This window comes from Pecten maximus, chromosome 7, assembly GCF_902652985.1.
Source record: "Pecten maximus chromosome 7, xPecMax1.1, whole genome shotgun sequence".
NCBI lineage: Eukaryota > Metazoa > Mollusca > Bivalvia > Pectinida > Pectinidae > Pecten > Pecten maximus.
The window spans coordinates 23,772,491-23,796,432 of NC_047021.1; the positions used below are offsets into that span (position 1 = coordinate 23,772,491).

Consider the following 23,942-nt stretch of genomic DNA (forward strand, 5'->3'; position numbering starts at 1 on the left):
ATATTAAAGATGAAAACAACATTTCATACATGTTTACTCCACATGGTGCTGTTTTTATTTATTGTATTAATTATCTAATAGAAATTGATCCAGTAGCCGGTAGCGATATATGTCCGTTGGTCTTCTTGCCTTAGTAAGCTTAGTGTAAATCCAGATATGATGTTGTTTTCACTTTAGTTACAGATGTATTTTGTTTGTACGTGTCTCCGTAGAGGTAGATATACCATGTCGTCAAACAAATGCTGTAGCCAGGGTGTTTTACTGAAGAGACTCTACTCGATATTGAAAGAAATCACAATAATGCTATAATTTAGATTTTATTTAAAAAGTATAATTTCTTGATAAGTTCTATTATGTATATATATGTGATCATTAACACGCGTGGTGTTATCAGTAATCTACTGGAAGCTCTTCAATTCCCCTTCCTGCTGGAGAATTTGATGCCGAATCGATTTTGATTTCTGAGTTGCTTGCTTTTTCCTTCTTCATAGCTTCATGTACTGCAAGTAGAAATGATCATGTAGTCACTATCGCTCGATTCCTTCTCGCATGTCAATTTAGTAAACAACATTTAACGCGAGCATAAGCCCAGTGTGAAACAATGGAAACATCGGATGCACCTCAAAATTAAATCGAAAACCAGACATATACATGTATATTTGAATGTGCAGTGCGGTTAAAGAACTCTAGTATATCTTGCGTATATATACAATTTAACATTTAAGTCGAAGAAATCTTTTTCATATTTATAAAAATCGTCATTCATTTTAAATTGGTCACATGTTGTATGTAGTCATACATATATGATACATGTACGTACAAGATTGAATCGCCCACATTAAAAGTGCCAGTACAAAGAACCCTCCCACAGCCATTGCCGTTGCGGCCACAGGACCAATACGGTAGTCGTCCTTTGGTATTGGAAGTGCATGGGACCGATGCAGGGTAGTCTGAAATAACACAACAGTACATATGACCATAAATAGCCCGTCCTGGAGCAGAGGGAACGGAATATACAACGTATTGACATGAATAACATTCGGATTTCAATCTTTAATGACTTCTTGTATCTGCGGGAATATTGCATCTCTCCACCCAGATTTTGACATTTCAAGTTATATCGGGTTTACTACTTCGCCTCCCTAGGAATCACCACTGACAAGTCCTTTGGCTCGACTGCATCAAACTTATTCTATATTGAGAGGTGTTGTATAAATACCCGGTATGTCTGTATAGTTGGCAGAGAAGACAACTTACTACATCAGGCGTCGACGTTGTTAAGGGAGGTAGATAGGTATGATGAAAACTGCAAGTGTTTCTGGAAAAGCCGGTCATACAAGCTGGGCATTGGCGTATTTCCACAAGACACGCGCCGAGTCCATAGCTATCCATCTGTCTCTGTAGCCAGGAAGGTTCAACCTCAGAGCGGTTGTAAATGAGGATGACTGAAGGACGCGACAAGGGCAAAGTCGTTGTGACTGGCTGTAAAATGAGTAAAGATCAACAGATACGCTACCCAGGAATGTTTTACGTGAAGACAAAAATCCTTCAAATTACTCTTTTCGGATATTTGCATGTTACAATTTCTCATTAAATTCAGTGATAAACAAAATGTACATGTAAGATACATTGAATTCAGAGACACGAAGAATGGAGAACTTCCATATCAACACCCACTATCTGCTCGAGTTATAACAAAGGCCCATGGAGAACGTCCATAGCAACACCCACTATCCGCTCGAGTTATAACAAAGGCCCAAATAGTATAATCCTCTTTATTTTTATTTTGAAACACGATTCAGTTCTTATCATAAATGAAAGCACGCCTTAAATTAATGATGATTAAATAGTAAACTTTACGTACTTGTGTAGGAGTCATATTGGCCACAGAGACGGTGATTGGAACATTGACTACCGTCGTCGTCGTTAAGACAGGGTACTTGTCTGGACACAACCTGACAAAAGAAACAACAAAAGCGACATATATAGCTCATTTTACTGTACGTTCGGTCAATATATATATCACCGGAGGAAATTGCATTCTCACATTTCTTTCCAAATGTTGTTGCGGAAATACAAAATCATATAAACACATTTTTGATTGTGCGTGTGCCCTTTCCAATCATTCGAACAAACAGGACAAAATACAATAGAGGTAGAATAACAAACATATCAACTACGTTGACTTGTTTAATGCTCTTCTGATTAAGGTCATGTGATGGAAAATAATAGACTTTCTAAGTTTCTTCTCTCTCGTGCGATTACCTTAGATCGTTACGAGTACACGAAGATGACACTTGCAAATGTACTTTATTACTTATAATGATAAATGTTAAACTGTTATAATAAAAATGTACAAAGTTTATACTATTTACATTTAAACTCTACAACTCACTGTCTGAATGATCCAGTAATGAATATGCTGGAAGCGACCACAGGTCGAACAAATGGAATATTCAAAGAGAATTGTCCTTTGGTTACAGCGTTGGATAAGATGTGAATTTGATCATCCATGTTAACTATACTCTCTCTCCTTTTCTGTAATGTAAACTCCACAACTTCCTGAAAAAACAATTCAAGAGCATAGCTAGATCTTTATATAACGGAGATCACTTACAGATCTAACATATTTAAAAGAGTTACTCTTTCGTCTTTAGAATCATAATGATAGATTCAAATCATCACTCTTGTGATCAACATTGGAAACAATTATTCTGAAAAACCTTATGTCTTTCTTGTGCGGAATACATAAAATACATGCATGATGAACTAATTAGATAGTGTGAAATTCAATGCAAATTGCCTCGACCAGTAGGGCCACTTATAACATCCCTACTGTGTCGATATTGTTCAATGAATTGTTTTTATTATCACAATTTCCATGAAAGATATTTACTACTAAAGGAAAAATAACAATAGGTTCATGAAGTTGAATGTTGATGAAGATTACAGGTACGTTTTAAGGTTGACATCAAACACTCATTTGGACATATTTGATTTCTCTGTGCAATGTGAAGTCAGACGAATTCGATGCTTGGTTGTATGCCTTGTGGGTCTGTTGTCACGACCAGGAAACAGAAGACGCTTATCCGTCAGGAGTTTTTTTCTCCCCGTACTTTTTCAACAGTCTCGACTCAACTCTATAATTTGTTTATGATATCTCCTGTGTTATTGTTATGAGTAAGAATTACGTTTTTGTGTTAATGTTTTTTGTTTGTTTTTTTTACATTATCAAACAGAGGTGATGACTATGTATACATATCATATGTGATTATTTTGGTGAAATTAACTAACAAATGAAAAAGCCACTAGCTTATTTTATTATTGTAAAATTAAATTTTCAAAATAGAAAAAAATTAATTATGGTACAAAGTAACTCATTCGAGTAGATGAAGAAGAGATAAAAGATTTTAGCATACTGCGTGTAATCCCTGTAATATTGACATATATTTTATCCAGAAATCAATCAAGTTAACATGATAGATCTGAAATGTCTTTAACGTAGACGTTGGTCGTTTAGCCAGAAATGTTAACAGTTCAAAAATCATCAATTTGAATGAAACATCCGAGTTTTAATAGTACATTACTAAGGATAATGCACTTATGCAGAGAAGGCACACATTAGATAACTCACAATAAAAAGGAATGGCGCCCATGGCCATTCTGTGACCCGTCAGTAAAAAGAGTAGGCGTTACACTAACAGGGCCTAATGCGTTTGGTTTAATTTTCTTTTGTTTAATGGCCTACTTCGGCTTTCCAATGAGAGGCAGCAGCATGGTCCAAATTGGTACCACTTCTTATTTGTATACACAGGTACATGCGGTACACTTGCATAGTCGCAGTGTTATATGAATCTTACCCTGTGGATGGTAACAACTTCCATTGACTGTACCAATACTCCCAGTAAAACGTCGTTGAGACTTTGTACAATCTTCGCTGTCAAGTCATCATAGCTGTATTTAATCTTCAGTAATTCGAAGTCTATGCTATGGAATGTTAGTTTAACATGGACACTGCAATATAAAATATATGTTCCATTACAGTGATCTTACATATACATGCACACCAGATAAGCATTGAGGTATTTCCGCGTTAATAGCGGCGACGGAAATTCCCATTAGGTATTCGGATATTTTTTCATGTGGTTGAATCCTTAATTTCGAATTATAAAAAAGAGCATCATATTTATATTGTCGGTCTTATAGTAATATATTTGTATGCTATATCATTATATTAATATAAACGTATGTTATGTTACCAGAAGATTATCATCATCCCATATTGTCCTAGTAGTTGACGACAGAATGTAAGGAGATAAAGAATTGTATCACAATAGCCACTTTCATAACAGATTCTGTGCAGTAAGCTTTGTTCATATCTTGTAACGGGTGCAGCCATTTGTGTATCCGTACTATATTCTGCTAGACCAGTTGATTGCTTTCTTGCTCAACCTAGTAAATCAGCGGTTCCCCAGTATGTAATTGGATAGTCGAGTAGTCGTTGATGCCTTCAGTATGTACTAAGTTGATTTATTATTATTATTTCTAGTAAATTAGATTTTACCTGGTTATATCAGTTAATTCTATTCGGTCAAAGGCCTACTTCAGCAACGGGCCTGGTTATATCTGTGGGTATGAAAACAATTCACCACTTTATGTATACTTGATTTGTCTATATTGTCTTAGTCCAAGATTATATCAATGATCCCCTCTCGGTTAGTCGAGTAAATAGTGATCGCAATCTCCAGTTTCAGTACGACGAGAATCTGCTACAACTGTCCCTTGGGTGTCCACTAGCATCGGCTACAAGACTGTTATTGTGTACTTGTAGTATGTTACAAGACTGATATAGTTAAACATCGGTTTCCTCAGTCGAATGTCCACTTGGTCAGTCTTGTTTCTACATGTCTATTTCAATATTGACGTATTCAGTAAAGTATTCCCCTGACCGGTCTTGGTTCAGTTGTACGTACTTGGTATAATCTAGCCGATTCCTGACAGAGAAGCGCTGTGAAATACCAAACTTGATTCCAGTCCTGTAGTCCGTTTGTCTGGATAAAATGGCAGCGTATCTCTGCAGGTAGGGCAACTGGACGCTGGCTTGAAGATCAACAAGTACACCTGTCTGTTTGCCAAAAGCCAAGATTACATACAGAATATTATTAGACACACATTTATATAATGTAATAATATTGGATTGATTTTAAGTTATGTAGATGTCAGTTCTGATACATGCATTATTTGTTTAGATATGTTATCATGTTTCCTTGATATCTATGTATAATTCCATCTTCCTTCGCTATCCCTATATTACTGTAATGTTGATATTTACTCGTGTGTTGTATGTCGCGCGCGCACACACACATACATACACATGATATCCTGAAAATTATCAAAACAAAGCAAACTCATCCGCACTGGTTCACTAATGTCTCAGTTTTTGTTGTAAAATACCGATTTGCTTATAAATGACGGATGGGGATCTGTAGTTTGTCGGTGTCATTTTTACATGTTGCCATGTTCCTATTTGTTTCCTATTTTACAAGTCAGATAACCCGGAAACTGCCGACCTATTTTTTATGAAGCTGGGTTTGTTGAAAGGCACATCATGACAGTTTTTCATGTTGTCATCCTCCTATTTGTTTCCTATTTTACAAGACAGATAACCCAGAAACTGCCGGCTTATTTTTTTATGAAGCTAGGTTTGTTGGAAGGCACATCATGACAAGTAACAGAGCCGTTACGAAGACATTTTCCAGCTATTTAATTTCGCTTGCGGGTAGTTAAATCGATTATGCGTTGTCATGTAGAAAGATGAGAACATGTCAGGCGTATTACCATCTCAACTAGACCAGTATGATAATATACCTTTTTGATTACTTCCTTGTTGGCTGTGGCATTTGCATTATTCCCTAAACTACGATTTCTGCGATAGACAGTGTTGAATGATGTCGTGTTGACTTGCGATCATATCACTGTAGTATGAGATTCAGATTACGTGGAAGTTGAATGGCCCCTAGCATAATGATAAGAGACATTTTTTTCCTTATGAAGTCTGCAGTTCGACGTATTCCTATGCACGTAAGTGGTGTGTTGTAATCACCATGGTAACCATGTTAAGACAATGACATAGTATTTCCTGCATTTGAGTCATATAGTTTGCGTTTTCATTGAAAACGGAAGATGCTTATTCCTACAAAAAGCGTGGACTTATACCCATTGTTCTTTGTCACGCATGGATCTCGCACACAGAGGGGCTACCTTGAATAGCCTTGGAAGTTGATAGGACATTCAAAATTGCTAATGCAAACATTGTCCGTTCATTTTGAGTTAGAAAGGGTTAGAAAGCTTTTTCAGTCTTGCTTTCCATATTCTCTTGATTTTAGTAGTTTTGACACATTATTGATTTTGAGTAATGCATTCTAAAAAGTTGAAGCTATACATATATAAACTACGGTTTGGCTTTTATGTGATATACCACCACCAAATCTTACCTTTGTCATAGTTATATTATTGATGACATCTGCTGTAGGTGTCCCCAAAATATTGGTGAAGTTCTGGAGCAGTATCCATTCCATTTTGTTTACCTCTGCCGCGGAAAACGAGCTCAAGTCGATACACGGTACAAAAAGTTCTAACTGATATCTATAATAAATACAGCAGAATGCATTTCAGAAACTAGTACGTTCGTTAGCAGAATATTATTAAAGCCAGTAAAATAGACGAAAGGGAAACAAAACCAGTGTATTGGAAAACAAATGATGGGTATTTCAGATAAAGCTTAACCCATTATGATATTGGAGAGAAAATATATAAAAGCTGAATGATAAACCCATGAAAATATACTTGTACTCAAATGTCAAAAATCAGCAGCATCTTTTATAACGCGATATTTCTAATATTTCACAAAAGATTAACCTCAGCAGGACTCTGTGTTACCTGTCTGGTAATTTCTGATCCCGAGAACAATGCGACAGGTTTCCCTCGGTAGACCAAACACATTTCTTCATTTTGTTACAGTCAGCAGCATCAAGTCTGCCAAGAGATTGTAGTCGTTGGTTATTTATAAGCTAGATATTTTGAACAACAACAAACATTTGTGAGTTTCCTTATCTATACCAACTATCACATCTAGTTATTAATTATGTCGGAAGGTGTAGACGAAAGTGTGTTACATTGTATACACATATAGTGTTAAACCAGTGTAGACTGCTTGTATCGGAGTTTTACAGTGTAAACATTGTATCTTGTATGACATATTCCTGTTTCTATAGTTCCTTATAACTGAACACAATGTAAAATGTACCTAGTACCACAGTCCAGCGTGCAGTTACTGTGGAATTTCTCCTGGAAGAAGACTTGTTTTGGAACGTGTTTTACGTTGTCCTGGACAATGCCAAATCCCCCAAGCTTCCAGAGATCTCGCATGAGTTTCTCCGTTTCATTTAGGCTAATGATGCCTTCCTTTGTCTTCTCAGCATCAAATTGGACGTAGTTCTGTTTTAAATATATACATGTGACACTAACATTGCTAACAGTTATCACATTTGATTCAAGGGATCGGGGTTTGTGTTATATTCTATACCATTTTACATATACTGGATATTTCTATAAGAATAAAGTAACAACATTTATCACTGAAATGCGAAGTACTTTAGCTTATTTAGTTTTATTGCGTTAGGGATATTGACGAAATACGCTCCTTCAATAAAAGAATATTATCAAATGTTTTAGATGATTGTGTTAACATTTTCCTTTTCAATATGTTGTTTGGAGACATGATATGTACTAGTGTCCTGTTTACATTTCGAATTATATACTATTTCTTTATGCGATTTGAAGTCAGACTTGATTTGTGCTTCTTGATGCCCCATTCTCATTGTCACTTAACCTTGATTTGACATATACTTGTATGACAGGTGACGTCGATGAAGCAGAAGACGCTTACTATTCCAGTGTATCTGGTCTTATTCTCTTTGTACTTATTCATTACTCTCTATGCAAATGTATTTTTTGTTCATTTTTTGCCCTCGGTTTTGCACCAATATATATTAAGTTAATAAAACAAATCAAAAGCAGGAACCATAGCATCAAATTATTTTCTTCTGTGTTAAATATATGTAGAGGAAGAAATAGTATAATTCAATAGTCTATTTGAATGTGATATATCAGATTTTTATTAAGCAATTACAATATACAAACCTGCAAAAATCTAAAGTTTAAAACAGAAATGGCATCCAGTGGGAACACGTCTTGAATAAGTCTGGTGATGTTTTTCGCAATAAACTTTCGGATTTTAAGATTTCCTGTGTCAGTGAAATTCATCAGTTCGTACGTCAACGTTACTTCAAGTCTTCAATAAAAGACAATACAGTGAACATTTAATATTCTTCCATATCTTTCATTCTTGAAGCTGAATTAGCGTATTTTCAATATCAATTGTATACAATGATGGAACAAAACGTTCTCTGTGTCGTTTAGAAGAACACCTGATGTAGAATTATTGATGATTGTCAGCCAAAGTAGTTAGCGTGAAATGAAAACGGGTCAGAAAATATTTTGTAAACGTACAGGTACCTCAGCACCCGGTACTTGTTTCAGTACAGAAACTCTAAATTATCAAACACATTTCAAGCTTAGCCTAATGATTTCAATTTCTTAATTATCAATTTTCCACTTCTAGATAGCAACATCCCTGCTTCCTTTGGTGAAGACCACGAAAAATGTTATGGTCGACATTATGATATCATTTGCGACGAAGCAGAATGTGCTTAACCTTTAAGAAGACATTGTCTCATTCAACCTGTTCATGGGACTTCATGCATATTTTACCGTCGTTTAAATAGATTTGAGTAAATAATGGTTTTGTTGTAAAATCAGTATTCTTCGTTGTTTTTCAAAACCTCTAAATTGATAAAATAAGCAAAATGTGAACAAACTGAACAAATTGTATATACACTGTATAGACAAAAAGTACAGGGAAAATAAATAGATCAGGTGCTCCTGAAGGCCAAACTATATACAATACATGTACAATGACATTATGAAGACTTATTCATCATTATATATCCCCCTTAACATATACACTTTAAATGCCCGCTCTTTAAAAAGTGTTTTTCCTAAACAGTAGTGCGGATACTCACTGTGAAAAGTTACCTAATCCCTCCACAGTTAAATAGGTATTGTTTATATCTATTTGCAGTCCTCCATTGGCTACCAAGCTGTCCAGATCCTCCACCATGCGTGAAAGAGGTGGACTGAGCATCGACCTTTGAACTGTGAACACCAAGCTGCTGGGGTATACCTGTAAATTAGAGATGTAACATACAGAAAGATAAAATATTGTCAGGGGGCCGCGATAGCTCAGTCTGTGTGACCGCCGGCCACGTAACATCGAGTGAAAGTCTGGGGTGTGTGGTTCAATGCTCCCTATCCGTGTCGGTATATGTTTCTCAGGAAGCTGAAAAACGGACCAGTCTATGTTATCATTGTTGTGTCCTTGGACAACACTCTTTACCCTAAATACTCTGGATGTCATGCGACGGGCCTCCTGTATATAGTTCAGTTAAGTAGTCACCAACTATTACAATGCCCCGACTCAAAATGATCCTGATTGTTCACGGGGCCATAAACCAAGAAAACACACATGTAATATCTTCATTATGTATACATGTATTTGCTATTTTAATCATGCTAGAGAGATTGGACAAACAGATAATGACACTTTTATATATAAATTTAGTAATAGTCTATGCTGAATTACTAATACAAATAGTGAATTCAGTTTAGCTACATATAGTGAGGTCAGCATCTTTAATGTTTCTTAGTACCTCCCGGAACACCATTTCTGTATCTACCATTTGTACAGTGTCAAAGTTGTGTTCCGAATAAAAAGCAGAACGTGAGCAGCCATTGATGGAGGTCTGTGATTTGTCACCGGGCCGAGAATCTGGCTGATTTACTACACAAAGCTGTATCATACAACTGTTTCGTCCTTCTTTGAACCAAAATTGTGGGCATATAAAAGGGGTGTTAGGAGAGTCAAAAGTGGCGAAAACCAAAAGTGGTTTGAAGCAAAACAAGTAGGACAAATAGTGACAATTGAACGTCTCTTTTAAATATTGTAACGAATAGCAGTAAACATGTATATCACAGGCACTCCCTATACGTCATAAACAATGACACGGACATGTATATTAAATGTATAAGTTCGTGGTAGAGCAAATGAGATCTTTTTTCATCAAATTGTCATCTTTTCTTCAAATGGGTACACCTATTGCTGATTAACATGTCTTTAATATTAAGATAACAGTCACAGTTAAAAATAACAGAAAACAAAACAGCTTTCTAGGAGAGGTGTCCTCACCTTGCCGACTCCGAAGCTGTGGACGTTTTTGGAGCTGATGTTGGGACACATGTTTAAGGCATACTCCACACTTTGTCTGAGGGAAGCAACGAGATCCTCTCTTTCCAGGGCTGATCGGCGAGGTAGAATATCGCACGGTATTAACACTGCCATCTCATATCTACAGATCAGCATTTATCGAAATTGTGAAAAAGTGAAGTGAATAAATATGAATAAATACATGAATAAACTTCCAGTTTACAACTGTAACAAGACAATTTCGCAAAAACAACGTCCTAAACAAAAACAAACCAAACAAAAATGATCGCTTATTGGGTAGAAAGTTACATATCATATGATAGATGATCCATATCGTTATATCTCGGCACCACAGCATTACTATTACAAAATTGGTTTGTAAGACGTACGCTGGGTCCTGTTATTTGAATATAAAGTAGTTAAAAAGTGGAGTGTTACTGCCCAGTAGCGATACAGACAACACACAACGTTACGCTTTTTAATACCTCATACAGGATTTTTCGAAACGAGCTGTGCTAATCTTACCAAGATAAGCTTTTTTATAACTGATGAAACACAAAATCTTTAGTCCTATTACATGAATTGAGTGAAGTATTGCATAATATTACAAGTAATTAGAATAGTTACCTTTCAGGTAGTAAAGCATCTGCCGTACATTGTCCAAGCTGTTGTGACCAACTACAGGTAGGCAACCAGTTACACACACTGCGGGTTAGACTGAAAAATACGGCACAAAAACATCCGGGAAAACAAGTTACACTTTGATTTAGACTTACATATGCAAGTAATATAGAACAAAAAACATCCGGGGAAACAAGTTACACTGTTAGAGTGACATACATTTGTTCATGTATACAGGTACATGTAACATGGGACATAAAAACCTATAGGAAAACAAGTTACACTGTGTGTTTGACTGACATGTATAAGTGATATAGAACACAAAAATGACAACCATTTTAATTCACCATCTGTATCTTAGCAACCCAGTTACACACATACACTATTAATAAGATTCACAATAACGACATATTTTACAAATCTTTTGGCTACAGTTTTGAATTGCGCAATTTAATTTTTGCGTTCATCCGGACATTGATAATACGTATCACGTGATTGCCATGTGATACTGATGCAGCGAACGGACAGTAAACACCTACTTTTGATGGCAAGACCTTGGGCATATTTGGTAGAAACTGCCTTGGTAGTACAGATTATCGACAGGATATTGTCGTCCACCCAGGGTTATCCAAACTCGCCCTTCCTCAACATCTCTGCGAATCTGGTCATAGTAAAGCTCCAGGTCAAGGTCACTGTCTGCAGATTGCCAGACCATGAAGGGAGATAAATCTGGAAACAGGCCAAATAAATCAGCGCTGCTAACAAACCAGACGGTCTGTAGAATGACAGGATGCAGTGGGTATATTTACATATCTAAGAAAACAATAATTCATAAGCAATAAGATTATGATAATTGTATGGACAATTGAGGGGATGGCTGTGACAGTGGCTGCAGGAGATACTATGAAAACGGTGAATGTACAGTGTTCACGAAAACAGTTACACGATAGACAAATAATCTATGAGAGGCTAAGGAATATACAGTACCAACTAAGAAGGAGGAGAGTACATGGAGACACGGATAGTATAATAATTATACACGGACTGTGATAGATATTTGATGGGAGATTGGTGACCGCCGATTGCTGGATAGCAGTGGCGACAGCACGATGCTGTTGGATTTCGAAAGACTATGAAGGAAACATTATCTTGGAACAAGCAAGGTGTACTTGTACAACAACGTCAAAATATCGAATGGGATAGCTAGAAAAGGCAGAATACGTTATCTAAAATCTTCAAGATATTGATGGAGATATACCTCTGGAAACGTGGGACAGTTCACTGAGGGAGCACTCTTAGTCGATAAAAAACTGTCTACAGAGGGAGACACTACCACCATAATCAAACATAATGAAGATGCAGGCAAACACATTTTCATGAGACTTTAAGATTATACATTAAAGACGTATCTAGACAAAGGGATTCTAAACTCTTCGAGAATAAACCAGGTAACGGGAAAACAAAACACAGAGTCAAGCATATGGTGCTTACGAAGAAACGATAATAAGTACTTTTTTTGTACGTCACGTGATTATATACCTGGTGGGGGTTTATGTCCGTGAGAGTCTGTGTAATTGCAGGAATGAAATATCGGTCCACCAATGCTCGGACAGCATATTCGATGTCTTCCCTTGCTGTCAGTGGGCTGTTCAGGAAGAGTCTATCAAAGTCCAGACTGGACACTGTCAGGACCACCTGTAGACTGAACAGAACGATCGCTGAATTACTGCAGTAAAAATTATCTCCCGTTATCAGCTGTATCTCTATGTCAACATAAATCAGTAACTAATGGGATCGTTATTTCAATCATATATATACTTATTACATTGCCATGTAAATACTGTATGTCTTTGCGGTAATTAGGGATATTTCGGGTCGAATTAAGGGCTTGATAACTTTGGTTTATCTTGAGAGTAAAACTGTCAATTGATGTAAAGATTTTAACTTTTACTACTTTGAAAAATACATATTTTCCAGTAAGTTTAATTTTGACGACTTAAAACTTTATTCAAACGAAGGATGCCCCTTTAACCAATTGATCTAACCTGGGGAGAGTTTTACTCCGTGTTTACACATACTTGGTGAAATGTCGTTTCCTTCTCGGTTTGCTGTATCCGACGTACTTCTGTATTCCTACATCTACAGTCAAACTCTCCAACGCATCCGTCAAGAACTGAAGCGAGTTTGATATTGGTGGGTCCTTTATGGTACCTTGAAGGGTAAAACTTACTTTGGCACCAATCGTCATATTGTCCTAAAATTAACAAGTTAAAGAATAAGCCATGTATGGTAAGCGCATAGGGACCCGGCACGTGTGTAAATGTGCAGACATAGACCACCTTGCAAACTTAGGCAACCGGATATGTCCATATAGCTTAGTGGATATCCTCTCACATAGTTAGAGCTCCATGGTTCGAGCCAAAACGCGGACAGTTTGTCATTCATTTCTTAATTGTTATTTAGATTTCCTTATTGTAGGCGATTCCTTTTAAGTGATGGTATGTCTGAAAATTCTTCTACTGTAACTGGTGCTGGAATATACATATACACATGTATACACATGTATACGCAGCGCAACAGAAATACACTAATTGTGTTTGATATATTGCAAAATCCCCATCGAATCGTTTTCTGATTAGCGTTGAACTAACTAACTGGCAAATGTTATGACCCATACGTTAAATTAGCTAATAATCAATCCAATTTTCTGAAGTAACCTTTTTCATTCGATATGCATGTACAATGTATAATTTTATCGATACTGATATCAAACATCTTAATAGCATACCTGGCCATAGTGAAAATCGAAGGTCGCCTTATCCGAGAAGGTATGTAGGATTTTCTTGACGTTGAGTTTGACCTCTGTCACTACTTGAGCCTGGTCCGAGAGGCTGAGCTTACTGTACAACCCCATACAAGGGAAGTACACCACCGCCTCGTATCTGCATTAGAAGGTCACGTGAACATTTAACACGTGAAAGATTCATACACCAAATTCTATAGTAGGTCACAAAATGTTGATGATTATTTCCATGGGTGATCAGATGTTGTCATAGGCTCTTTTGTGGTATTTAATGGGTAAACGCCAATTGAATAAAAAAGAATTAAGAAATTTAAATGAGCGTTAATGTGCATATATTTCAGCTTTGTCGGGGAGGTGGTGTAATGCGGCGGCATATGCTCTGCATGGGTTTTCGTCATCATCATTTTTCCCCAATGTATACCGAATCCAAATTACATAGCAAGCTAATATACACGTAGGAGTTACCATCCATATATATAAGAAACAGAGATATCATAGTAAAACTAAAATGGCAATTAATCTTTTTTCCTTCCTCTAAATTCATTCAGGTGTTTGTATATTTGGAAGAACCTTCAATTAGAACTAAGAAAAAAATATATAGAGAAAGCCTACCTTTCGGGCAGATACGTGTCCTCCGAACAATGGCTTTCTCTGTAGCTGTGGCCAATGTTCCACCTACACTCATCCCTGATATTACAATCAGCTCTGTTTAAACTGAAAATGCATATTGTAATTTAATGTAATTATGTCGTTGCTCAATGTACTCCGATAATTGGTACTGGAATTATTATGCATTTTTTCTATTCTCTTATCTCGTTTCGAATTGTCAGTGCGATGCTCTTCAATCGAGTATGCGAGTTGTCGCCCACTACCCCAAATACCAATTAAAATATAAAAAGGCACTATACAAATGCAATAGAAATATTTCATTTTGTCGTCACTCCGTCGTCGGCGTTGATTTTTCAAATGTTAAATTTTTGGTGCAAGTGTTGAAAGGCATAGTAATTTATGGTAATATGGTCCCTGTGGGGGTTAAACTATCCCCTGCCGGAGTTAAACTAAAAGATGTTTTGGAAAAAAAAAACCAACAGATTTTTGAAAAATTTTAGACTTAGAATATGTTTGCGTTAAGTTTTTGGTGCAAGTGTTGAAAGGTATTAATATATCACTTTATAAATGTACTAGGGTGCAGATAATTGGCAATAGAGTCCCTATGGAGTTAAACTATCCCCTGCCAGAGTTAAACTAAAAAAAATTTGGGGGGAAAAACCAGAATTTTCAAATTTTTGGACTTAGAATATTTCTGCGTTAAGGTTTTGGTGCTAGTGTTAAGAGGTTTTAATACATCACTTTTTAAATTGTACTAGGGTGCTGATAATTGGCAATAGAGTCCCTATGGAGTAAGACAATCCCTTCATGGAGTAAAACTTAAAAAAAATATTGGATTTTTTCTTTTTAAATCTGTGGTTTTTTTTGGGGTTTTTTTTTAATCTTTGGACTTTGTGTTAAGTTGATGTTGTGAGGGTTGAAAGGCATAATAATACATGGTATCAGGTTCCCTGTGGGGGTTAAACTATCCCTTGCCGGAGTTTAACTGAAAGATTTTTTTGGGGAAAAAACACATTTTAAAATTTTGTTTGTGCAAATGTTGAAAGCTATTAACGCATCACTTTATGATTGTACTAGGGTGCTGATATTTGGTAAAAGAGTCCCTATGGAGTTACACTATCCCTTCTTGGGGTGAAACTGAAAATAAAGCAATGTGAAAATGCTCACATTAGACAATTTATACCGGGCCACATTTTTCAAGGGAGACAACTCTCATAAGAATAATATTTTATCAAAAAATTGAAGAAATATGTCCAAAAGCAATTACATTTGTATTTAATATATTCATTTAATCTACAACAGCATAGCTTGTCTCCCGAATATTTGTCAATAGATAATTTATATATATATAAACTGGTATGGTTTTGAAAATTGCATGAATTTACAAAACATAATCTGATCAAGTAAACAATATAAATATTATTAATGCAATTTGCGAAACTATTTTAATTATTTATTGACAAACATATGCAAGACGAGCTATGCTGTTCTCCGACAGCTCTTGTTTCATTACATAATCATTCATCAATGGGGGTTTTTCCTTTTTTTTTTTCTCTCCTTTTTATGTCTCTGCTTAAACTAACCTCTGTTTTATCGAATTGTGATAGGGATTCGCGTAAAAGTATACGAATTTAATGATTTGAGCTTGAAAATAAGGAATTGTTTAAATGTATCCAAAAGTTTATAATTGATACTAAACGCTTTTGATTTCTTACATAATATGTTCGTTACTTTCATCACTTTGGAAATTACTACCTCAGTTAACGAATCATTTGGTACCTTGTATTCTTTCTTCTCTAAATGGAGAAAATTATAATCATGAAAGATTTGATGTAGTTAATAATTAAGCTGGCAAGCCCACTGCACTTTCACCAATCCCCTCCTCCCTGAACACCCTCTCCTTCTAGTAGAAAATAGGTTTATATATGATCACATCTATTTTTTTTATATTTTTTTTTTTGCTTTTCTCTCTCTCTCTCTTTCTCAGATTTCGTTTTCCAATTGAAGGAAGTGGACAAGTATAAGCTTTCAAGCTTGTTTCCATATCCTGTTTCTGTTTTTTTGTCACACAAATGTTGTCATATACTCTATCAAAAGAGACAAATAAAGTTTACATCAATGATTTGAGCTGGTAGATCGCACAATCTAATTGAAATCGAGATCCTCATTTTCACTCCGGTTCGTGTAACGGAGAGAGAGTGAGGATCTAGATTTTAATTAGATTGGAGATCGCATAAATACACGTTTACAACATTCGATCAGGGACATTATACAATCAAGCAATCAATATGTTTATTAAAGTGTCATATATCATAATCATATATATTGTACAAGCACAAAGTATATAGTTACCTGATGATACCTGTATCTTTGGCACATATTTAGTACATACCGTTATAGCAAGCTAGAGGGCGCTTTATAACAATAACTATTATTATAGAAAACTGAGAAATTTCAAGTTGAACAATGTGGTTGATGCATGTTAATATCAAATTAATACACGATTTAATTAAATGAAATATTAAAAAAAAAATAATAATAATAATAATATATGAATAGATATTTATAATGTGATTGTATTACTTTTTTGCCCCAGATATTATATTTATATATAAGCAAACAAAACAGAAAGAGAAAAAGAAATAATAATAAGAATAAAACAAACAAAAAACAGAACACATCCCTGATGAGTTCGAACCCCTTTCCTATTATCTATTGGCCTATACATTTATCTATAAATCAATTATAATCAATTACCATATTATGGACGCAGACAATAAATTAATGACCGCGACCATGATTTTAAATTTTATATTAATGATGCATGCACGTATTTTTGTTGTTTTCTAAGAGAAAATATCCATGTTTGGAGAAATTGGGTAGGGCGTTTAAACAATCACGATCCAAGGAATTTCACCAACAAAAATAGAATACACGTCACAAGGCTATTTACCTGCTTGTTATCGCATGAATATGTTACAAGTACTCTGATTGGTCCGATGCTTATCGCATGGCCAATCAAACGACAGGTAATGACACGCATAGGTAAGCCGTGGAGGTGTTACGAAGTAGGAAGTACCACTCTGAGTCAGCGTGCTAAGTATAACCAAATATCTTTAATTACTCATGTTAAAAATGGACATATAATATGTCACTGTGATGATATAGGATTTGTTTGAGATTTTAACCTGGAATCGGAGTCTGGGATCTACATTAACCGGACAGGTATTTAGAACGTAAACACACCTGAACCATCCGGCAGTGTTTATCGAAGTGAGTGTTTACGACGCTTATCGTACTGTTATTTGCTATGTGAAACACAGTACACATCGATTTGTCAATATTTCACATGAGACTTACCTGATATAGACACACCTGTACGTATATCAGTGTTATGTACCTCTAAAACATAAAACATGCCTTCAAAGAAGGAACGACTTCAGGTTCTATCACAAATATGGTCAACACCCACCCCATTTGATATAGATTTTTTTGACAAGGGGAATGAAGTTGTTGTTGTGACGTCATACAAGGGAGACGTAACGTCATGGTGGTTACGTATTTTCCAAGCTCTGTACCCTGATAAAGTGTACAGAGAGAAAGCTGACGTCACGAAGATCAAACCTTCAGAAGGAGTGACACTTAAAGTCAATAAGCGTACAGGAATCATGAAGGTCAGTGGTAAAAACCACTGGCGTTGGATGGTGGACAACTTCTCTGAGGTGTTGGACCAGGGTAACGCTGACGCACAGGAACTTGAGGAGCAACAATCTGTAGCTGACTCAGTTACTCGTTACCTACAGCTCGACAAAAACGTGGAAGAGGTAATACGCGATGTCTAGTCATATATATATATATAAATAAGGCTGATGAACATATGTGTCTGATTCTAATTAATTTTAATAAAAAAAATAGAAGAAAAAAAATTCCCCAACTCCTACTGTTAATGGGGCTAATATTTCTTTTATAGATGTTAACCATATGCAGATGTGTCCTTCTATAGATGTTGATTTCTCTTTGATTTGATTCCATTTTACAACAGGCTATATAATGATGCCCTATATCTGATGGATCAGGTGGGGGTTTATATTGGTAATTAAGCTATCTGTTTCCTCAAGCTGTTAATCATATATAAAACCGCACTGGATCCAAAATTGACTCTTTGATTAACATCCAAATATACAAATCACTTACTCTTCAAAGCTGATATAGTGCTGTGACATAGAAAAACTAAGTAACATACCATACATCAGCTACTCATAAACCAGTGCTGTGTCATAACCATTTGAATGTATTGTACAGATCTGGAGATGCAAGGTGATGAAACAATATTATTGAATTTTACATGATTTCTCTTATGAAATCTTTTACTCAGGATTCAGCGCATAATAGCTCTTTGTTATATTACATGTATGGTCTTTAGTTTGTGTGTAATTACATCTGTTTTCTTAATTAGGAAGTATTAAGTCATATACCAGAAGAGTATACATGTAGATCACCTGACCTACATTTTGACCTTTAATGTCCTTATATTTAAATTACTGATTATTATCTATTTTAGATATTTTAATCATTACATGCCGAAGTAGGTTAACAAATGAGTGTGACCTAGTAAATTTTGGCCTAATTGACTTTCTTAGTTGATTTTTTTTCCATTTTGTTTCTGTACAATTTCACAAAGGTTCTTCAAGCGCTATATTTGATTATATCAAGGGAAGGCCACGCATAGCGAAAGTTCTATAAAATATGACTATAAAAAAAGAAAAGGTATAATGAAATACAAGACACGAAGATATACTGTAGTTCATTAGGAATCTGAGATCATTATCTGTATACACTATATTGTTGTTGATCATATATACTACACTGAGAACACCTGCACAGATATATATTATACATTGATTGCTGTGTGGTTGCTAATTAGGTTAAGTACATGTATACAGGTTTGTATGATACCTGTATGGTACATTATCACTGACTGCAGCCTGGTCACTCTAGATCTGGGTCATTTGCCTAAAACCTAAATGTACTTTGATCATCATGTACTTCTGGTACATGTTTGAAATATGCATGCAAGACCCTCATCAGCTGTCATTTTCGTCCCTTTTTTTGGCAATTCGCAATGTCTCCTTCAAATCAGAGTGAATTATTAGGTACCACATACCCCTTTCTCTAGGCTGAGCTATTGTTGTCAGGACAATAACACAATCAAATATACATTAAGTGGCCTTAATTGCCTTGCAGATAAATTTTTCATATGGCTAGTTGTTATGACTACACAAAATGTGAAATACTGCACAAACAACAAACAAATACTGTTGTGAAGCTTACAATAATCCTGTACTCCAACACTATGTATTCTTGTACCAACACTGTTAGGCGTTATCCCATATATAAGGTATACTTAGCGGATGTGTTATTATTTTGATAATAAGAATGTGTTATGACATCACTAGGTAACCTGTACATATATATATATATATATATACTGCCAGCTGTTGGATAAGTAGCTATATATAACTTGTAAGAATAATATTATGATTTAAGACATCAATATAATCTGGTATTTTTTATGTGAAATATGTACTGGTAGGTAATATATTAGTCATTGAGAGTTATATATATTTCCACAATAATTCTGAACATGTTAATTGGTGGACATTTTATATATAATTACTGTAATATAAGTTATAACTATAAATGAACCAACAAACGAAGCATTTACACTTGATCTGTGTAACTGATCATGACAATTCGCTGCTTACCTGTGGCAATTCATAATTACATTGTATACCTGTTACTGACAATTCACTGTTTACCTGTTACTGTTAATTCACTGTTTACCTATTACTGACAATTCACTGTTTACCTGTTACTGACAATTCACTGTTTACCTGTTACTGTTAATTCACTGTTTACCTGTTACTGACATTTCACTGTTTACCTGTTACTGTTAATTCACTGTTTACCTGTTATCTGACAATTCACTGTTTACCTGTTACTGTTAATTCACTGTTTACCTGTTACTGACAATTCACTGTTTACCTGTTACTGACAATTCACTGTTTGTTTAATTACCTGTAATTGACAATTCACATTTTACCTGTAACTGACAATTCACTGTTTATATAAATTACCTGTATTTGACCATTCACTGTTTACTTGTGGATGATAATCACCATTAGTACTAGGGTAAGTGTTTTGTACCTATAACTGATGATTCACCATTTACCTGATCACAGTTTACCTGTATCTGAGCATGACAACTCAATGTTTATAATAACATATTATTTACTATGCAGTAATAGACTATTCCCTGTTAACCTTCTGTAATAGACAATTTTCTGTTTACCAATAACTGTTTTGTAACCAGCTGTGATAGACAATTCACTGTTTATTATCTTAATAGACAATTCACTGTTTATTATCTGTAATAGACAATTCACTGTTTACCATCTGTAATAGGCAATTCACTGTTAACCATCAATAATAGACAATTCACTGTTTACCATCTGTAATAGACAATTCACTGTTAACCATCAGTAATAGACAATTCACTGTTAACCATCTGTAATAGACAATTCACTGTTTACCATCTGTAATAGGCAATTCACTGTTAACCATCAATAATAGACAATTCACTGTTAACCATCAGTAATAGACAATTCACTGTTAACCATCAATAATAGACAATTCACTGTTTACCATCAGTAATAGACAATTCACTGTTAACCATCTGTAATAGACAATTCACTGTTTACCATTTCACTGTTTACCATCTGTAATAGACAATTCACTGTTAACCATCAGTAATAGACAATTCACTGTTTACCATCTGTAATAGACAATTCACTGTTTACCATTTCACTGTTTACCATCTGTAATAGACAATTCACTGTTAACCATCAGTAATAGACAATTCACTGTTTACCATCTGTAATAGACAATTCACTGTTTACCATTTCACTGTTTACCATCTGTAATAGACAATTCACTGTTTACCATTTCACTGTTTACCATCTGTAATAGACAATTCGCTGTTGACCATTGACTGTTCACCATTTACTACCTGTAACAGATCTAGACAGCTCACTGTTTACAAATTGCAACCTCTAATAGATTTAGACAATTCACTGTTGACGTGTCATAGACAATCTGCTGTTGACCAGTAACTGGTATTTCACTATGAATTGACCTGTAATGGACCATCCACTGTTTTTCTATGTTTAATTTAATTTTTAAACTGACTTTTTCATTTTGTTTGTTTCTTCAGGTGCAGGACTTACTTGACATGATACCAGAAGGAGGAGGCATCATGCAGCATGATTTTATCATGCGGCTTTGGAAGAGCCTGATCGATGATTGGTTTGGATGTGGAGCTACTTTATACATTGTGACACCTCGTATTGACGAGGAGAGACTATTCCAAATTTTTCTCCTGATGATTCGTAACAAAGGAACGGCGTTCAATGTGACCTTGGTAACACCAGAAAAGTCACCAGAAGGTGAGAAATTCAAGAAAACCCTATCAGTTACACAGAGGATGATGAAAAAAACGCGGACTCCAAGAGCGCAGAAAAGATTAGTGTCAGATGTGAAGATGCAATGGGCTATGGAAAATCTAAATGTCCACAATGAGAACTTTTCCACAAACTTTATAGCTGCCTACAAAGATGAGGAGGCAGAAGTGCTCACCACAACTGCCCATTTCCATAAAAGTCATTTTCACACCAACCAGAAAGACAACGTGTGCTACAATAAACTCAGTACCCAGGACCTAAAGAGAAACTACCTGTTCCCCCTAGGTGTGACCACAGTCAATTACTAATTCAGTGGAGTGTCTAATACTATATATAGAATCATTTTAACTGCACAATTAAAAGTTCATGACTAATAATGATGAGGTGACATCAGAAAACTATGCACCTTCCTAGACCTCACCACATTCCTTGTGTAATACTGATTTCAGGATGACTTTTTATATGTTAACCTATATAGCTAGAATGGTTATAATTGTAAGTTATTGTGACTAATTGAGAAGGCAAGGTACAATTAAGTGTGTAATTACTAATTAGCCATATGCATGTTCATATGAGAACTCTTATCTTCCTCTCAGAAACTTTGGAAACATTATATAGTTCATGTTAAGACCGGTTTGCCTCAGTTTGTCACATTTTGAGTCATCAAAACCATTCATATGCTTTATTTAATTTCTTATGTATATCAACCTTATACATATAAACATAATTTGGTAACACATTTTTTGTCAGTAACATCAAGCTTGTCAAAACTTTTCATGATAATTTTAAGCACTGTCTACATGTACCTAAACACATAAGGAAGTACATTCACTGAGCTTTATAATTTTTATAGTATTTCTGTAATACAATGTATATATCAAAGCACATTTCATTTAGTGCAAAATATTACAATATATCTACTCATTAATAGACAATAATGAATTATGATTAAATTGTGTAATGAATTTGAATTACTAATGGTCAGATTTTGTTTATTGTGTGTTTGTAGTAATTAAATGTATGTCAGAGAAACAAAATCTCCCTGTCAAACATCATTGAAGTGTAAGAAACAGCACCTTATTAATATGATAGATTTCAATAGATCTAGAGTAGAGTTTTTGAGTGAAATGAGACAATATCTATCCAAACCTTGATGGATTTGTCTCCCCTCTATAGCCTTTTGATTTATAGCTGATAAATATCTCACAAAATTATGCCCCCAAGCCCCCCCCCCCCCCCCCCCCCCCCTGGATGTTATATTCTATTTGTCACCTGCTGGTAATACTTTTATTTAATCAGCCTATAGTGTTACTGACTAACAAGGTATACAGGAGAGGTTGTCTGTGTCCCTATAGCTGGTAAACACGTATTAATTGTTAGCAGCACATACTTAAATCATTTGTCAGTTTCACAGCAATGTGTATCTGTCTCTGTAAATAGGGTAATCCTCTAGAGTGTAGAAAAGTCATGGTACTTGCTGAACCCAAGGGAATTACACTTCTTTGATACCCTACACTATCTTCTGAGAAAGCATTTTCATACGAATTAAAGAGGAATCAATTTCTTGTTGATGTGTAGAATGATGTTTGGCAATTTTAAAGGAGGGGGAGAAAAATGAGAAAAAGGGCTCAACATCTTTCCAATGGTACATGTTCACTGTACTTTAGACAGGAGGTTTTTGACCACAAGTGAGCTTATATTGTTAATTAGTAGACAGGCTGTTTTATAGCAAATATATTTAAATTTTTAACAGGTCTAACTATACAAGAAAGCAAATATGTTAAACTAACTATATCATAAAAAATGTATGAATTTGAATTCCTGTCTGCCTACATCATAAATGATCATTCGTTTGTCCCCCTATGTGTATCTTTACTTAACAGATTCAACAATTTCAAACATCTTTTTTTTTTGTATTTCCGTAGTAAAACATTCCATAAAATGTTTTAAACATTTGCTCTGGGTTTTTTTTCACATTAAACGTTGGTACGCTTTGTGTCAAGGT

General features: G+C 35.2%; 3 protein-coding genes across 3 annotated transcripts; 1 reads left to right on the top strand and 2 right to left on the bottom strand.

Annotated features, from left to right (window-relative positions):
• Nucleotides 1-304: 304 nt before the first annotated feature.
• LOC117330307 lies at nt 305-11,730 on the bottom strand. The gene is made up of 15 exons (XM_033888499.1): nt 11,545-11,730; nt 11,012-11,101; nt 10,367-10,526; nt 9,144-9,304; nt 8,203-8,353; nt 7,307-7,497; nt 6,940-7,035; nt 6,495-6,645; nt 4,974-5,125; nt 3,861-4,014; nt 2,396-2,562; nt 1,865-1,955; nt 1,258-1,482; nt 821-950; nt 305-500 (listed from the first exon to the last, which is right to left on the bottom strand). The coding sequence occupies exons 1-15, from the start codon at nt 11,718-11,720 to the stop codon at nt 391-393; spliced, it is 2,205 nt and encodes a 734-aa protein (XP_033744390.1). The 5' UTR covers nt 11,721-11,730; the 3' UTR covers nt 305-390.
• A 405-nt stretch (nt 11,731-12,135) lies between these two features.
• Nucleotides 12,136-13,934, bottom strand: LOC117331134. The gene is made up of 4 exons (XM_033889729.1): nt 13,794-13,934; nt 13,084-13,259; nt 12,545-12,707; nt 12,136-12,153 (listed from the first exon to the last, which is right to left on the bottom strand). Exons 1-4 carry the CDS (start codon nt 13,917-13,919, stop codon nt 12,136-12,138), a joined length of 483 nt encoding a protein of 160 aa, XP_033745620.1. The 5' UTR covers nt 13,920-13,934.
• A 3,531-nt stretch (nt 13,935-17,465) lies between these two features.
• LOC117330310 lies at nt 17,466-22,908 on the top strand. The gene is made up of 2 exons (XM_033888500.1): nt 17,466-18,241; nt 21,691-22,908. The coding sequence occupies exons 1-2, from the start codon at nt 17,834-17,836 to the stop codon at nt 22,243-22,245; spliced, it is 963 nt and encodes a 320-aa protein (XP_033744391.1). The 5' UTR covers nt 17,466-17,833; the 3' UTR covers nt 22,246-22,908.
• Nucleotides 22,909-23,942: the final 1,034 nt, after the last annotated feature.

What these genes read in the sequence shown, in the direction of transcription:
- LOC117331134 (XM_033889729.1), bottom strand. Translation starts at nt 13,919, where the DNA reads ATGGGGTTGTACAGTAAGCTCAGCCTCTCGGACCAGGCTCAAGTAGTG. An exon ending in TCGATTTTCACTATGGCCAG is followed by an intron (nt 13,260 to 13,793) that starts GTATGCTATTAA and finishes TGTTAATTTTAG; the next exon opens with GACAATATGACGATTGGTGC. An exon ending in AGGAAACGACATTTCACCAA is followed by an intron (nt 12,708 to 13,083) that starts GTATGTGTAAAC and finishes CGTTCTGTTCAG; the next exon opens with TCTACAGGTGGTCCTGACAG.
- LOC117330307 (XM_033888499.1), bottom strand. Translation starts at nt 11,720, where the DNA reads ATGGTCTGGCAATCTGCAGACAGTGACCTTGACCTGGAGCTTTACTAT. An exon ending in GGATTAGGTAACTTTTCACA is followed by an intron (nt 8,354 to 9,143) that starts GTGAGTATCCGC and finishes CTTTTATTGAAG; the next exon opens with ACTTGAAGTAACGTTGACGT. An exon ending in AAGTTGTTACCATCCACAGG is followed by an intron (nt 2,563 to 3,860) that starts GTAAGATTCATA and finishes TTGTTTTTTCAG; the next exon opens with GAAGTTGTGGAGTTTACATT.
- LOC117330310 (XM_033888500.1), top strand. Translation starts at nt 17,834, where the DNA reads ATGCCTTCAAAGAAGGAACGACTTCAGGTTCTATCACAAATATGGTCA. An exon ending in TCGACAAAAACGTGGAAGAG is followed by an intron (nt 18,242 to 21,690) that starts GTAATACGCGAT and finishes TTGTTTCTTCAG; the next exon opens with GTGCAGGACTTACTTGACAT.